This window comes from Rhamphochromis longiceps, linkage group LG12, assembly GCF_057381845.1.
Source record: "Rhamphochromis longiceps isolate RC_006_pf linkage group LG12, R_longiceps_female_GT1.1, whole genome shotgun sequence".
In the NCBI taxonomy this organism is placed as follows: Eukaryota; Metazoa; Chordata; class Actinopteri; order Cichliformes; family Cichlidae; genus Rhamphochromis; species Rhamphochromis longiceps.
The window spans coordinates 3,855,667-3,871,068 of record NC_140568.1 but is presented as its reverse complement, the minus strand read 5'-3'; the positions used below and the strand labels follow the sequence as shown (position 1 = coordinate 3,871,068).

Here is a 15,402-nt window from a genome sequence, read left to right as displayed (position 1 = left end):
TTTCAAAAGGTTTCCTTTTTCCCCTGTTTCAGTGGAAAAAGCAGGGACGGCAGCTGGAGGAGTGACCCCTGGTAGATTTTGTGTAGTATTATATTTGCGAAGTGAGTATCACAGTATCACATAGGAATTTGAAAAATGAAAGGCAGTGTCCAGGTCTACTGGGGCTCTATATCAGCAAAGACTCAGTGAAGCAGGTGTGGGAGACACATTGCAAGATAAATTCATATTGACACTTCTGGCAGAATTCACCGTTACTGTCCCAAACCATTTTTCTCTGTTTGCAAAAGGGGCCTAGTGGTAAGTTCAAACATGCCATCTGCAATTATTTACAAGGGCAATGAAAGATTCTCTGGAAGATTTAAAAAGAAAGAAATCATTCAGCACAAACGCATTTAATGCATTCCTTTATTTGTTGTGATTATGTAAGCGAGAGAGTGATATCACGAGGCTGCAGACGAACTCTATGTGATCTTTCATCAGTGTGATTTGCCTGTGCTGTCTCTCTTCATTTACAGGTCCTAGCTTATAAATGATTTCACTCCTGAGCAAACACATCGGTGAGAAACCCCTCCTCCCCGGTTTTATTCTGTTGTCTACCTGTCAAAAGTGACACCGCACCACATTGCTATGTGCAGCCTAATCAGCCCCTGCACATCCCTTCTGCCTACGAAAGATTCTTTGCATCCCTCTTAGACACAAAGGAACAACTCACGTTAGATGATAACTATACCATAACCTTTGAATGTGAACCCTGCCTCTCATCAGGCTCCTGCAGTCAGATGATCCTGGGCTCCTGTGAGCTGCCCTGGCTAATTGTTAAACATGTTCTTGTCAATCAAACCTATCCCAGTGGCAGCTCTTCAACCGGCACTACAATGAGCTGCCTGAGCCGCAGTAGCCAAAGAGGAGTAACTGCGGCTCACTTGCCGGGATCCCGTCTCCATTCTATTAAAGGCTGTACATTATGAATGGACGAAGCTAGTTGCTGACTGTCGACCCATCAGGCTTGTGTGTGTGAGCTGAATGGCCTGTTTTTTCGTGGCATGTGTTTCATTTCCACACACAAACAGGCCAAACAGGAGGATAGGTAATTGCCTTTGTGATGGCACTCTGTTTGCAGACAGACGGTTATTCTTCTCACTTTATGAATGAAAAAAAGCGATAGTAAATATTCAGTGAGAAAAGAGAGACAATGAGGAGCTGGTGCGTATCAGAGCCAGTTAAACTATATCACACAGTTCAATAGAGTTGTTCTAGGTTTATTTAGCTGCTGTAGCTGAATTGATCTCCCCCACGAACATCGTCTAACACAGCTGCATGGTTTGTTAGGTGCATATAAGCAGGGCTGCTGAAAGTGAAAACTCTGTAAGCTTGGGGGCGGCTGTCAGTGGTTGGCACATAATAGAAAATAGTGAGTTATTACTACATAATAATGGTAAAACTACGAGCTAAAGACAGAAGAGGCCAGATCATTGTATCATTGTGCAGACGGCAATGAATCATGCCATTTATATAAACAGGAAAAGCCACTCTACGTGGAATAATAGAAGGCTCTGAAATAATCACCAGCAACTACAAACGTCTTCAATAAAGCACTGCACAAACATGAAAACATTCTCCAGCCTCTGTTTAAGTGCTCTTTCAAAGGCAGCCGACACTTCAGAGGTGTCGTTGATGGAATCTCGAGATTTTGAAATGTATGTGGGCATGATGTTAAATGAAGAGTGGGATCTTTCAAGCATTTCTCATTGCAATAAGCCCAAGGAGAGCGTCTCGATTCAGAAAGGTTCCACTTGGCTGGAGAGAAACATTTTCTGAATTTAAACGCTAACCAATTCTTCAGCAAGCCCTTCGCTCACATGAAGCGTTAAATTCAACTCAAAGCAGCAGCCAAAGAGATTTACATTTTCTGTATACAAGCTTTAGAGCCTTTGGGTTGGCTAAAGATTTGCATTAAGGGGATTTTTTTTATTTCCCTCCTCCACTCCCATCTAAAAAACTTTGGAAAGTTTAATCATGGTTTCTGTTGATGCCCCTGGGTTTTGTTTCTTAAGCTGTATCCCTCCGGCTGTGAAACATAAGAAAACTTGATCATAAGCTGTTCCAAAGTCTGAATACAGATTTCACAAATCATTCTAACAAAGACTGTTCATCTAAGCATTACTCCCTCAAATATTGGCTCTGTAATTATGGCTCTTTGTGTGGCCTTCCTCGTGTAGAACTTCAGACACAAACCTCTGCAGCTTTGAAGGAAAGCCTCATTAACAACATAACTTTTCTCGCAGCTTTTCTCTGAGAAGTTTCATCTCTCTCTTAACACAGCGGCTTCTCATTTAGTTTAAAGAGACAAAACAAAGTCTACCTTTAAGGCTGTTTATAAAAGTCTACATTGTAGCAGCAGCTTGGGTAATAAAATGTGGTCCTTACCCGCATGCCCAGCTCGATGTTCTCACCTCCGTAGACCTCCATGCCAGGATCCAGCAGACCGATCTCACCAAAGTATTCCCGATCTACCACGAAAGAGCAGCCGATCATGGCTGGAGTTCTAGTCGGGCAGAGTGAGAGACACAGCATGCGTCAATGGAATTGAACTGCATGAAACCCACCTTTTTTCTTTAAGTCCGCTAAAAAGATCAAACAAGAACAAAAAAATAATAATTTAAGGTTTCTTAATGTACATTAAATGCCCAGACAGGTTTAAGTGGGGTTTTAAAGCTAAACTTTAAACCTCAAATACTGCAAATAAATGTGTGTTGCAGATATTCCATGTACATGTCTTTGTATAGCATAGAAAGACTGTTTCCATTAAGGCCCAATCTTACAGCAGACAAGAGATGAGAAAGAAACAGCGTCCTCCAACAGTGAACCTTTCATTGTTCTCTTTTCTAGTGTGGCTTTTTTTAAGAGCAATGTGTAAGATTTTTTGTAATATATAAGATGGTCTCGTTTCTCTAGCAGATCATCATGCAGGTTAGTTTTTAGAGGGTTTCTACAGCAGTGCCTAATGTTCGACAAAGACACAGACAAATTGCTGTTCTCTGAACTTTAAGTAAAACTTTAAAGAAAGCCAGATTATGACCAAAGATCCAAAACTTTTATACACTGCTTTTTTAAATGAGGAGAAGACTGAGGCTTGATTGACTGAGGGAAGGTGTGGAAATGCCAGAAAGATGAAAAAACAAACAGACACTAGTTCAGTTTAATTTTAAGCACAAAGACTGCGCCTCTGTTGTTTAACCACCTTTGCTAAAGGTGCTGAAAAAGAACAGCTTATATACCCTGCAATAAAACTGAATTTTTTCAAGCCTTAAGACCACAATTATAAGCTTAAAGACCCCAACTGCTCAGTATTACTGAGGAGAGTGGTAAAGGTGCAGGAGAACTATATTAGTGTGTTATTGAGCACAAGCAGTTACTAGCTCACCGCAGCAGCCACTCTGAAGTACATGCCAGCAGGGGTGAGTAAGTTGTTTTATCAGCCATGAAATCTCCACTTCAGCCCAAAATTCTGGGCACCAGTGATCCAAATGAGAGCCACGTGACAGCTTCATGGTATATTTTGTTTATCTAATTATTTAATCATTCTGGCAAATAAATTTCATGCGTAGTAAGACAAACCTATCAATGGTTGCTATAATAATTAAAACAAAATGAAACACATTATACAATATAAAGATGAAAATAAAACATCTACCAAAATTTAGCTGATATAAAACATTTAGAGGGTGCATGTTTTTTTTAACAAAAGCAAGATTTTCCATCTTCAGTAGAAGAAACGGTCCCACTTAGTTGACAGGGCTACTTTCAGCACTATTATCGGTCCCATCTAAAGTGCTCAGAACAAAGCCCCATTAAGAGCACTATAGTCATACAGGGTCTTGAACAGCATTATTTTTTAAAGTGACCAATGAAAGCATGGATTTTCTATCTGAAATGATGCCTGAGGTGAGTTCACCATGTATTACACAAACACGCGCACACACACACACACACACACACACACACACACACACACACACACACACACACACACACACACACACACACACACACACACACACACACACACACACACACACACACACATGAATGTCAGCCACTTCAGTCTGACAGACAGGAAGTACTGTAAAGTGCTGCAAGAGCTGCATTTTGATTCACAGACTGTATTAAAAGAGAGCATTAAGCTGTATGGCGTGCAAGCCAAAAAGAAAGGTGCTTTTAGGTTTAAACCCCATATAAAAGGCTGACTGAAATATAACCATGGGCTGCTACTTTGAAAATCCTGCACCAGTAGATAAATAAAAAATTGACGCAGAGCTCCGAACCCCCTGAACCAATATATCGCCAAGAAAGCACTTTCACCGTTTGTTTTTGTTTTTTCATAAATGTCTTTAGAGCTTGACATTCACAGTATATACGTCTCATGAGCTGTGTCACTTTAATTTAAAATAGCTGAAAATCAAACACAATAAAGAAAACCCAATTTAAAAGTGAAACTGGCTTGCGATCACAGATTGGCAGTTCTAGTTAAACACTCTCGCAGTAACAATTACAAGTCTATCTTTTTTTATGAATCACGCTTGCTGAGTTCTATACTTTTATTTCCTGACACACAGTCTTGTTTAAATTATAAGGGGGTGACAGACAGGCTTTCAAGTGCCATCATTTTTTACTGGCTGTGTAGATGAAAAAGACAGACCCTGCACACTCTCGGCCTGATTCATCCTATCCTTTCACTTCCCTTGACAAGTGGCCTTCCTGTCTGTACTGCAAACTTTGTGCAAACCTCTTTGAGTGCTCCCTTTAGATTAAGCTTCCTGGCAAGGTAAACACGTCTCTCTCCCTCAGTACACTCTCAGCACCGTATTAAGCTGGACGCATCTGATAATGAAATAAAATCCTTGCACGATTGAACGTTTAGCATTTTTCCACACTGTGTATTTTATATTGTGAAACAAACATCCTCAAATTGATGTCCTGCATATTTGTATTTTTAAGTTAAGAATAAAGAAAAGAGTAAATTGTTGCCAAGTTTGGTGGCAACATTATCAAGCAGGCCTTTTATGGTATTTAATGGCATTAAATATCCAATTAAATTAGGCTAATTAGGCCAATATATTCCAACATATTCTTAAGACCAGAGTCTTAACTGGCAAAGAATAATATATGAAGAAGGAAAGAAAAACATTTGTATCCACTGGAATGACACTGACTATGGCACTGATTATGGTAAAGTGCTTGAAATAGGATGAGGGCTAAAACTGGTAATTAGAAACCAAGCGAGGGAAACCTGGTCTGATTAAAAGGGACAGAATCCATCCCACTTTGCGTGGTGCATCTGTCATATAAATATAATGTATTCATTTTTAAATTTTAAAATAAAGTAATGAGACCACAAAGTAGAGTTGCTTCTCTGCAATTTCCCTTCAGCTGTCAAGCCCCCAAAACACCACAGAGACCGAGTCTGCTCCCTGACCACCTAAATTAAAGAAACAAAAAGCAAAATCAACACATGACAAACTATTCATATGGATCTAATTAAAATTAATGACTTCTACAATAAAACCAAAAGCACAAACCAAATAAAATTAAATAAAAGAGCATTAGATCTTACTCATGAAAAAGTTGGGAAATGGTTTGATAGATGACCAAGCAATTATTTTTTATTATCTCTGAAACCTTGAAATATATCAGCTAACGGCCTGGTTCAGTCATCCGCTCTGCCCCTCAATTCTAAATGATCCAATCCCTTAAACCCAATAACAGACATTCCTCTTTTGTTCTACTAACCATTTCTGGTCCTTATTAAATGCTCATGCTTATGCTATTGCAGAATGATTATCATTTATATTTGCCCAGATTTTCTAATGGGCTCTGCTGGACTAAATGGTAAATGGTAAATGGCCTGTATTTATATAGCGCTTTACTAGTCCCTAAGGACCCCAAAGCGCTTTACATATCCAGTCATCCACCCATTCACACACACATTCACACACTGGTGATGGCAGCTACATTGTAGCCACAGCCACCCTGGGGCGCACTGACAGAGGCGAGGCTGCCGGACACTGGCGCCACCTGGCCCTCTGACCACCACCAGTAGGCAACGGGTGAAGTGTCTTGCCCAAGGACACAACGAACCGAGACTGTCCAAGCCGGGGCTCGAACCGGCAACCTTCCGATTACAAGGCGAACTCCCAACTCTTGAGCCACGATCGCCCCTAAAACATTTGGCACTAAAACGCTGCTGTTGGTAAGTGGTGCCATGTCAATATAACGGCCAAAAGGTGCGGACACAGGCATTTCTGTGGCTGGTCTTTTCAGAGTTTCCCTTTCACAGAGCAAGATTTGGGGCGGACAGTATTTAAATGAACTGTGCAAACATGAGTTATTAAAGTGTGCCATAGAAAATTCTGTTGAATTTATGCTGAAAAAAAGGTCACATCTTATTTTGCATCCATGTCTTATTTGGCACTGGAGGATGGCTGAAAGCTGTGACTCCTCAACCCGAATCTTTAGAACTAAGCTCCACACGTCTCCGGTCCTTATTAATACTGTTATTTTGATAACATAGAAAATAATTGAACTGAACTGAATTCCAGTAGTACTGAATGTATTAAATTCCATACTGGAATGCCTGTCAATGGGATTTAAACAGATCTGAAGTGTGTTTGAATTGTAATGCTGGGAGACCTGGACTTACACTGCATTATTTTGGTTAGTACAGTATTTACTTCCACACCAGGCCTGGTTGTTTTCAACCAACCAATTTAGGCTACGTCCACACGTACACGGGTATTTTTGAAAACAGAGATTTTCCGTTTTCGTTTTAAAAAATAATCCCGTCCACACGTAAACGCAGAAATGAAGGAAAACGCTGCTAGGAGCATGCCAAAGCAACAGGTGGCGATATATTCATAACCGTGCAGAAATGTTGGCCAATCAGAAGTCTAGAAGCCTCGGTGGGAAAAAGTAAACAAAGATGGGGCATAGAAGCAGAACCGAGTTGTATGTGTGGAGGGACAGTAACTGTGTGTGTATATGTAAGCATTTAAACACTGCAGAGAGAACAATTAACAGTAACAGTATTGTAGAAATTCATTTCACTGAAACAATAACGTGGCGCACAGTGTGACGTCAAAAAAGGCGCACACCTTTGACGCTGCGTTTTCTGCGTTTTCTCAGTTTTTCTCGTCCACACGTAAATGCAAAAACAGAGTTTTCAAAAATATCCACCCTGGCTGGAGTTTTTAAAAATCTCCGTTTTCAGTGACCGAAAACACCGTTTATGTGTGGATGAAAGGTGCAAACGCATAGAAAAATCTACGTTTTCAAAAATACCCGGGTACGTGTGGACGTAGCTTTATTGCACTCTTCATAAAATACTGGTGATCATTAATGGGAACTGGCTTTGCTGTATTTATAAATTACAATGAAGTGAGTAGATGATCCCCCCAGAACTTTAACCTCCCCTTGGGAAATGTTTGCAGTTGCATCATCATGCTAATTTGCTCCTCTTTAGTAAATCTGACTCATACCAAATATTCCAGTACCCCTGTTGGAAACCTTGCATTCAGGATTTTTTGTAAGTCATACAATAAACTTATCTCAAGGACTCCTTTCATCTGTATAATAGACTATGGTGAAAATTAGGAACATCCTGTCTCAGAGTGATGCTGAGAAAATAGACCACCCACCTGTGAATTCCAGGTTGAGCTATTGTAATTACTTATCAGAGGGATGCACTAATAGTTCTCTTAAAAGCCTCTACCAGATGCAAAAGTGAGAGAACTAACAATGACTAGCAGGACAGATCATTTTTCTGCCCTGTTAGCTTCTCCTCACTGCATTTAAAACCCTTCTCACATACAAACCCTTAATGATGCTACACTATATCGCAAAGACCTCGCTATATCATCTCAACAGAGCACTTTGCTTTCACAGTGCTTTCTTGTGGTTCCCCAAGTTTTAAAAAGCAGAACATAAAGGACAGCCTTTAGCTATTAGGTCCGTTTTCTTTGAAAGGAGCACCTTGTTTGGGTGCTTTTCGGGTGAGGCTTAAAACTTCCCTTTTTGATAACGCTTATCTTTCGGGCCGGATTAGGTGACCCTGCAAGGTTTCATAATTATATGGGTACAAGCACACGCTGCTGGAGGAACTCCCATAATACACTGAGCACCTCTCCTCTACTCTCTTTTACTCTGCAGGCATTTATATGCCACTATTGCATGCTATTAACCTTGTGCCTTGTTTCTCCTGCAGTTTGTACTTTGTCCTCTGTCTGTTTGTTACTTTCTGGAGCTATTTGGGAACTTTTTTTTAGTTGTGGTCTCCCTATGCTCTTCTTTTCTCTCTTCACTTCATCCAACTTGTTAAGGCAGATAGCCTGGTTCACGAGTTACTCTACATAGTATTGCAAGGTCTTTATGCAGTGAAAAAGTTATAAACAAGAAAAAAAAACATGCTAGTTTTCTCCATTACAAGAACATTCAATAAACTCTTATGCAAGTGGGTGAATATAAAACACAAAGGGTCTGGCATTGATTTTTGCTAATATTTTGCATGGGCGAATGACGCACACTTGTATTGCTTCCTTTCAGCCAACGCTGTTGTTGTGTCTGTATTTTGTACCTGAGGGCACGCACAACAGAGATATCGTTGCGTGGCCTTCAAAAAACAGGAAATCATAAGTCACAAAACAACTTCTGGAGTCCATCAGACATCACAGATTGATGGTGTAATCATCCAGTGGATTTCTCATTTAACGTCACGAGGTTTAGTTATTTTTAGTGTGCAGATGGTCAGCCTGCAGGACTCATCCGCCCCTTGCAACTCTTGTCCTTGTCTCCTGCTTGCAGTGTAAATGTCTGATAGATGTATGCAATATATGGCAAGATAAAGACTCCGTCTCTTCCAGATGATAAAATGGAGGTAAAATTCTCCATTAGATCTTGATTCAAACAGCTGAAAAAAAGAGAAAAGGTTTCTTTTTGAATCAGTGCTTTTAATTGATGGAGCCACATCATCAAAATACATACTTCTGCCCGTGATTCTGCTTCACAATATCTCCAAAATGCTTGCAATCTTCTGTTCTCACAACATGTTTGTGCCTTCTCGTACCCTTTTACCCTCTTTGTTGTTGAATGCGTCCAAACGAGGGGCGATCGTGGCTCAAGAGTTGGGAGTTCGCCTTGTAATCGGAAGGTTGCCTGTTCGAGCCCCGGCTCGGACAGTCTCGGTCGTTGTGTAAGGACACAACGACCAAGACACTTCACCCGTTGCCTACTGGTGGTGGTCAGAGGGCCCGGTGGCGCCAGTGTCCGGCAGCCTCGCCTCTGTCAGTGCGCCCCAGGGTGGCTGTGGCTACAATGTAGCTTGCCATCACCAGTGTGTGAATGTATGTGTGAATGGGTGGATGACTGGATATGTAAAGCGCTTTGGGGTCCTTAGGGACTAGTAAAGCGCTATATAAATACAGGCCATTTACCAAACAACCAGAGATGTTGTGAGTGAGCTTCTGTTTTTGATGAGTAGAAACCTTGAGGAAGCAAGCAGGAAAATGATTTCCAATAGGAATCCACCCAGCTGACACACTCCAGCTGGCCCTTGAGGCGATCTGTTCATTTTCAGCAAACTTTCAATAGGGAAGACGAACCAGCGTGAATGTCTACTCTTATCATTTCTTTTTATCTCAACTCTAGCAATTGATATTTGGTAATACATGATTCTCGTGGAGTTTTGATAAGACATCCAATATTTAGGTCCACACTAGTTGTTTGTATGAGAACACCCTGTACCAAATGAAATTGTTATTGCTTTTCCAGCACTGGTCTGTGGTAGGTAATGAAACTCTGGCTTCCAATTCATGTTTCTGTTGCCTGTGGTCAGAACTGAACAGTGTGTGTGAATGTCTTGGTGTCTGGGATAATGGAAGACATCGTGGCAGTACACATCAGTAGGTTTCATGCTTATGGCTTGGTTAAAATGCAGTGTCCAGGACATTAAGTGATACAAATGAACACATTTACCTGTTCTGTTTATAGCAGCAATGCTGTTTGAACATAGGTTTACACCAGCAGACAAGAATTATTGATTCCTTTTAGCGCTTTACAAAATCAGCACTGACATTCTGCAGGCATTTATTCATCATTGTGGAGCACAGGGTTGTACATTGACGTTTCAGATGTTTTTCCTGTTATGCTGCTAAAATAAATAAGTAAATTAAGCTAATATTTGTGGTGAAGTGAAGGGGAAGAGCTCAGTAGTCTCACAGCCTGAAGAAAGAAATGGCTCCAAAGTCTGGTGCTACGGCAGCAGATCCTGTATCGCTTGCCAGATGGCAACAGGGTGAACATGCAGCCACAGATCCTCATTGATCAGGCCTTTGGGGTAGCCAAATTTAGCTACTTTACTTACAGTATGTGATCAGTTCGACTTTTGATTTTTCTGAATGTTTTTGCCCTCTACTCCTGTCACTGATCTTTTAGTATTTGTTTTGTGCTTGTCAGTATAGGAATCTCAAAAACGTGGTGGATTTTCATTTACGAATCTAAATCAGTTTAAATGTCTGATTAAATGGGTCACTCCAAGTTCATGTTCATACAGAGATGAAGGCCTGTTAGCGCATTGCACATCTCAGATCTTTAAAAACAACACCCTTTTCCTCCTGTAAATGCTTGTCTTTGTCAACAGATGTATTACTGAGTCTGTGCAGTCTGAGAAAAGAGGAAATACTTCTTCTTTAACCAGATGAACTGTGTTCAGAGAACACTTCAGCTGGATCCATTTCACTGAAGCATCCTTGAATGAGATAAGAAAAAATGCAGCTCAAAGCTGCCGATCTCTCGCTACCGCTGACCCGCACCTCCTTGTGATTATATTTATGTTTATGTGTCAGGATGCGGCATCTTCAGTTCAAGTTTGATGCTCTACTGTAGCACTAGTTGTAAAATTGCACCAGGGATGCAGCAACATTAAGCAGTTCAGCAGCCCCATAATTATGGAAGAGGAAAACCAAGAGCTAAGCTGAGTCAGGTGGACTTGACCTTATGTTCTTGGTGCTTGCACTGCCTTTGGCCTTACAACACTTAAACAAAACCGCTACGTGATTACAGATATGTATTATAAAGCATCATAAGAAAAGTTCAGTGCATCTTTAAAGAGTTCTATATAACACAAGACTATTAACAAGTTCACTTGTTTTTATTCCTCTAATAAACTAAATTTAAGCAGACTTCTAAACATTACAGCTACTAACAATCGTCAATCACAAATTTTCTACAGTCACAGGGGACAAATTCAAATTCATCAACAAGTTCAGCTCCTGTCCCCATCCTATCCACACAGCCAGAACATCTGTAAGAGCAACAAGAGTTTAAGAAATGCTGATGTGCTACACTCTTTTTCTTTAATGTATTGCATTCCAGTAGAGTTTTGCCAGGGATACACAAAAGCATTTCTAGAGTTATATAAAAACCCGACAGAAGCATATGCTCTCCTTTAATCTAAGGTGGTATATTATAATACCCTGCTAATAGCCAACACAAAGTTACACTAATGACACCACACCGCTGAGGCCCTGTGCTTTCAAAATGATATTTTTCAGTGTAATTGGAAAGTTTTCTAAAGGCAGCATTCATTCATGTGTTCGTGTGGCATAGTAAACTATAGTGTGCCTGAGTTTGATGCCTCTACATATGAATAAGTCATATCCCAAGGCTATTCATATTTCATCAGACATCCTCATCTATAATGGACACTTTGCACCGGCTGAGGCCCTCACCTGATAGGGGCTGTCTCATCGCCCCTGTCCAGCCACTCTTGTGGAGGGATGATGTACATACACCATAGACCCCAGTTGTAGCCGTGGGCGGCATTAGCGTACTGCTGCACCTCGAACGTGTTGTACTTGATGTTGTCTATGGCGGGCAAGATAATGCGGGTATGATCCTCCTTCATCCGGGTCAGAATAGGTTCAGACCTATGGATAAGAAAAGAGACAGAAGTTAAAAGCTGGCTTTTTGGATTAGGTATGCCGAAGATTCATTGCATAGTTGCAGGAGGTGAATGAAAAGAGTGAGAGGTGTAGAGTCTGCAACAGGGCAAGTAACAGATCTGTGCATATATTCATTCTATCTGCAGAGGTTTGAAGCATTAATATTGCAAAAATGCTGGTCAAATCTGACTGAATGGATAACTTAACTGAATATGAATGTAAAGTGAAAGCTGTGGATGTGTATGTGCAGGAAACCAATGCATTTAAATGTTAAACAAAAAGTTCTTTAGTCAATAGTTACAAAAAATGCCAGGAGCAGCTACAGATAGCTGCAGACACTGTCTCGACTTTTAAACCATTGCCACACTGACATGCTTTTTCAGTGTAGATGCAGTCTGGTAAACCAGCATTTATTCAACTTTCAAACCAATTTCCAGCATCTGCTTCCCTCTCCTGTTGATGATATGAAGTTCTTGCGAAATGAATTTTCTGTGTAACGACAAATGATATCATATTTGATATCCCTCACTCACGAAAATCCAATGTCAAATAGTGACACGCATTACAGAGAGACGCTTGCAAGGAAGAGTCTGAGACAGCCCTGCTGTGATCGTCGTCTCATGACTTTTTCCCTCCCAGGCAGTTTTGGCTGGCACATATTAAATGGACTACACGCTTTCAAGACTTTAAAAATCTTAAGGCAACATCGAGATATTAATAAATGAGATAAAACCAATTCACAACTATCTTAGTTACAGCATATAAGAGAAGTTACATGGTGAAGCTAAGACTCCAGTATGTCCATCCATCCATCCATTGATTTTTCTTCCGCATATCTGATTCAGGGTTGTGGGGGGCTGGAGCCTGTCCAAGCTGTCATAGGGTGAGTGGGTACACACTTGACATGCTGCAGAGCTAACACATCGAGACGCAAACATTCATGCTCACATTCACACCTACAGTCAGTTTAGAATCACCAAAATGCAGTTCTGTTAATAGCAAATGTAGTAATAGTTAATAGTTCTGGTATTATCTTCAAAGGAAATTAAAAGACATTTAGAATGATTTGACTCACTTGGTCTATAAAACATAGCACTGCATACCATGCAATAACCTCTCCTTAGCTTGGCCATGGGCAGAACACAATGACAGTCATGTGCTTCTGGCCCTAGTTACATTTGTATAATCTTCCTATGCTAACAGATGATGTCCTCCATATTTTTAAAAGAGCACTTCATATGGTTCATATGCTACTTGGTTATGGGAACACTTTTCCAAATTAAAAAAGAGAAAGAAAGAAAACAAAAACTGGCTGCAATCATTACTTGATAAATGCATTTCTTTAAAAAAAACACACACACACACTCCCCTCTCCAGTTTTCTAACTGTCAGTTTCTTGGCCCTGACTCATGTCCTACTTCCTCTCTCGCCCTCTTCAAAAAGTGGAACTCATTCATCTTCCAAAAACAAAATGACTTCTTATCACATGAAGGTAAAGGACAGAAACTACAGAGGGGAGTGAGACGAACTGAACTGTTTTGGGTGACAAAATAATCCTTTAATAACTTGAAAGCCCTGTGATTGACTGGCCACCTGTCGGAAGTCTAGCCCACCTTTTGAACCTATGACAGCAGGAATAATCTCGACACCCCCGCGATCCTGTATGGGACAAGTGCTTAGAAAATGGATGCTTTGGAACATACAGTCTTATCTGTACTTACTGTATTAACTGTTAGAGAAACATGAGTTCCCTCATTTAATTTGTGACTTTACTGATGGATGTGGGTAAGTCGAACACAATAATAACGTATTATTTTGCTTTAGAAATGGTGGTACAGAACAAAGAAAGCTCTTTCATTTATTTTTTGTCTTCATTTTATTTTATACAAATATATTTTATGATAATATAAACCTAAGGAAACTTCATATTAACAGACGTGGTGTCAGTCTTTTAATTCAGTTGTATTTAATGTAATTTCTTCACTTAGGCACCAACGCTACCTGGTTATGGGAAAATAATGGTAGTTTGAGTCAAATGTTTGTCCCTTCACAAAATTAACCCTATAGTTTTCAAACTTAAGCTTCCCCAGCCTTTGTTCCAGTTCCAGTTTTATTTTATGTCGGATCAGTCCTCTAGCATCAACATTGCACAGGGGAGATGATCTAGGTCATTTACGCTGTAATTTTTCATTAACTCACAAAAAATGAGGTGCTCACTAGTTCAAAGTGAAAAGAATCATTAATTAAATGAAAAAATTCAGGGTAGACTAAACTACAGTAGACAGTTTAAAAAACAAAAAATAAACAAAACAAAACATTTTCAGCTAAATATCAGTTATGCTTATATGTGTGTGTGTGTGTGTGTGTGTACATATATATATATATATAGAGAGAGAGATACATATATATACACACATATATATGTATATATATGTATATATATACATATATATATATACATATATATATATACATATATATATATATGTATATATATATGTATATATATATATACATATATATATATGTATATATATATACATATATATATACATATATATATGTATATATATATATATGTATATATATACATATATATATATATGTATATATATATATGTATATATATATATACATATATATATATACATATATATATGTATATATATATATATGTATATATATACATATATATATATATATACATATATATATGCACAGTTGGGCAAAGCATCTATATGAAAAATGGCAATCACTAATTTCACTAATTATGTGTGCTGCCTTGTAGGCTCAGTCATAAAAGCTTGTTAATATTGCACAAGATACGCCGTACAAGCCAAAATTCATTCTTTCACTCTCACATACATATATTCTTCTTTCACATACATATACTTTCACTCTCACATAGTTTTATTTTAATTTTTATATTTAGTTATTTTTATTCTCATGTTTACACATATTTAACACACACATTGCAATATTGTCCTCTCTTATACATTTATTTTAATGTACATATTTACAAATTTTCACTCTAACATAGATGCATTTTCATTTATGCATTCCTACATTTTGCTCTCATTTACATGCATTCAATTCAAAACTGATTCATGTTTGTGGCTGTAATGTGACAAAATGTGGGAAAGTTCAAGGGGGCCAAATACTTTTGTTAGCCACTGTATGTTTCTACCTCTTCTTCTTTACAGTATTACAAGAATAAAACATATCTGACAGGCAACAATAACCCTCACGTTAAGTGAAATTTGCATTGATTTTTCATTTAAATCATTTGATATTTCCAAGCCATTTAAAGGGTTAGGTGTTCAATCCAACAATTTAGTCTCTTAACCTGCGTAAGAACAATCTTTTTGAAGGCTCAGATGTGCCATACAGTGCTAGACTATGTAGTGAA

At 39.2% G+C, this 15,402-nt stretch overlaps 1 protein-coding gene across 1 annotated transcript in view; it reads right to left on the bottom strand.

The window, feature by feature from the left end:
* galnt9 (polypeptide N-acetylgalactosaminyltransferase 9) overlaps positions 1-15,402 on the bottom strand; it is a 120,194-nt gene that overhangs the window by 43,156 nt on the left and 61,636 nt on the right. The window contains exons 5-6 of the mRNA XM_085424390.1: positions 11,781-11,978; positions 2,428-2,545 (exon numbers count right to left, since the gene is read on the bottom strand). Coding sequence (XP_085280516.1) covers positions 2,428-2,545; positions 11,781-11,978 — 316 coding nt within the window. The remainder of the gene's footprint in view (positions 1-2,427; positions 2,546-11,780; positions 11,979-15,402) is intronic.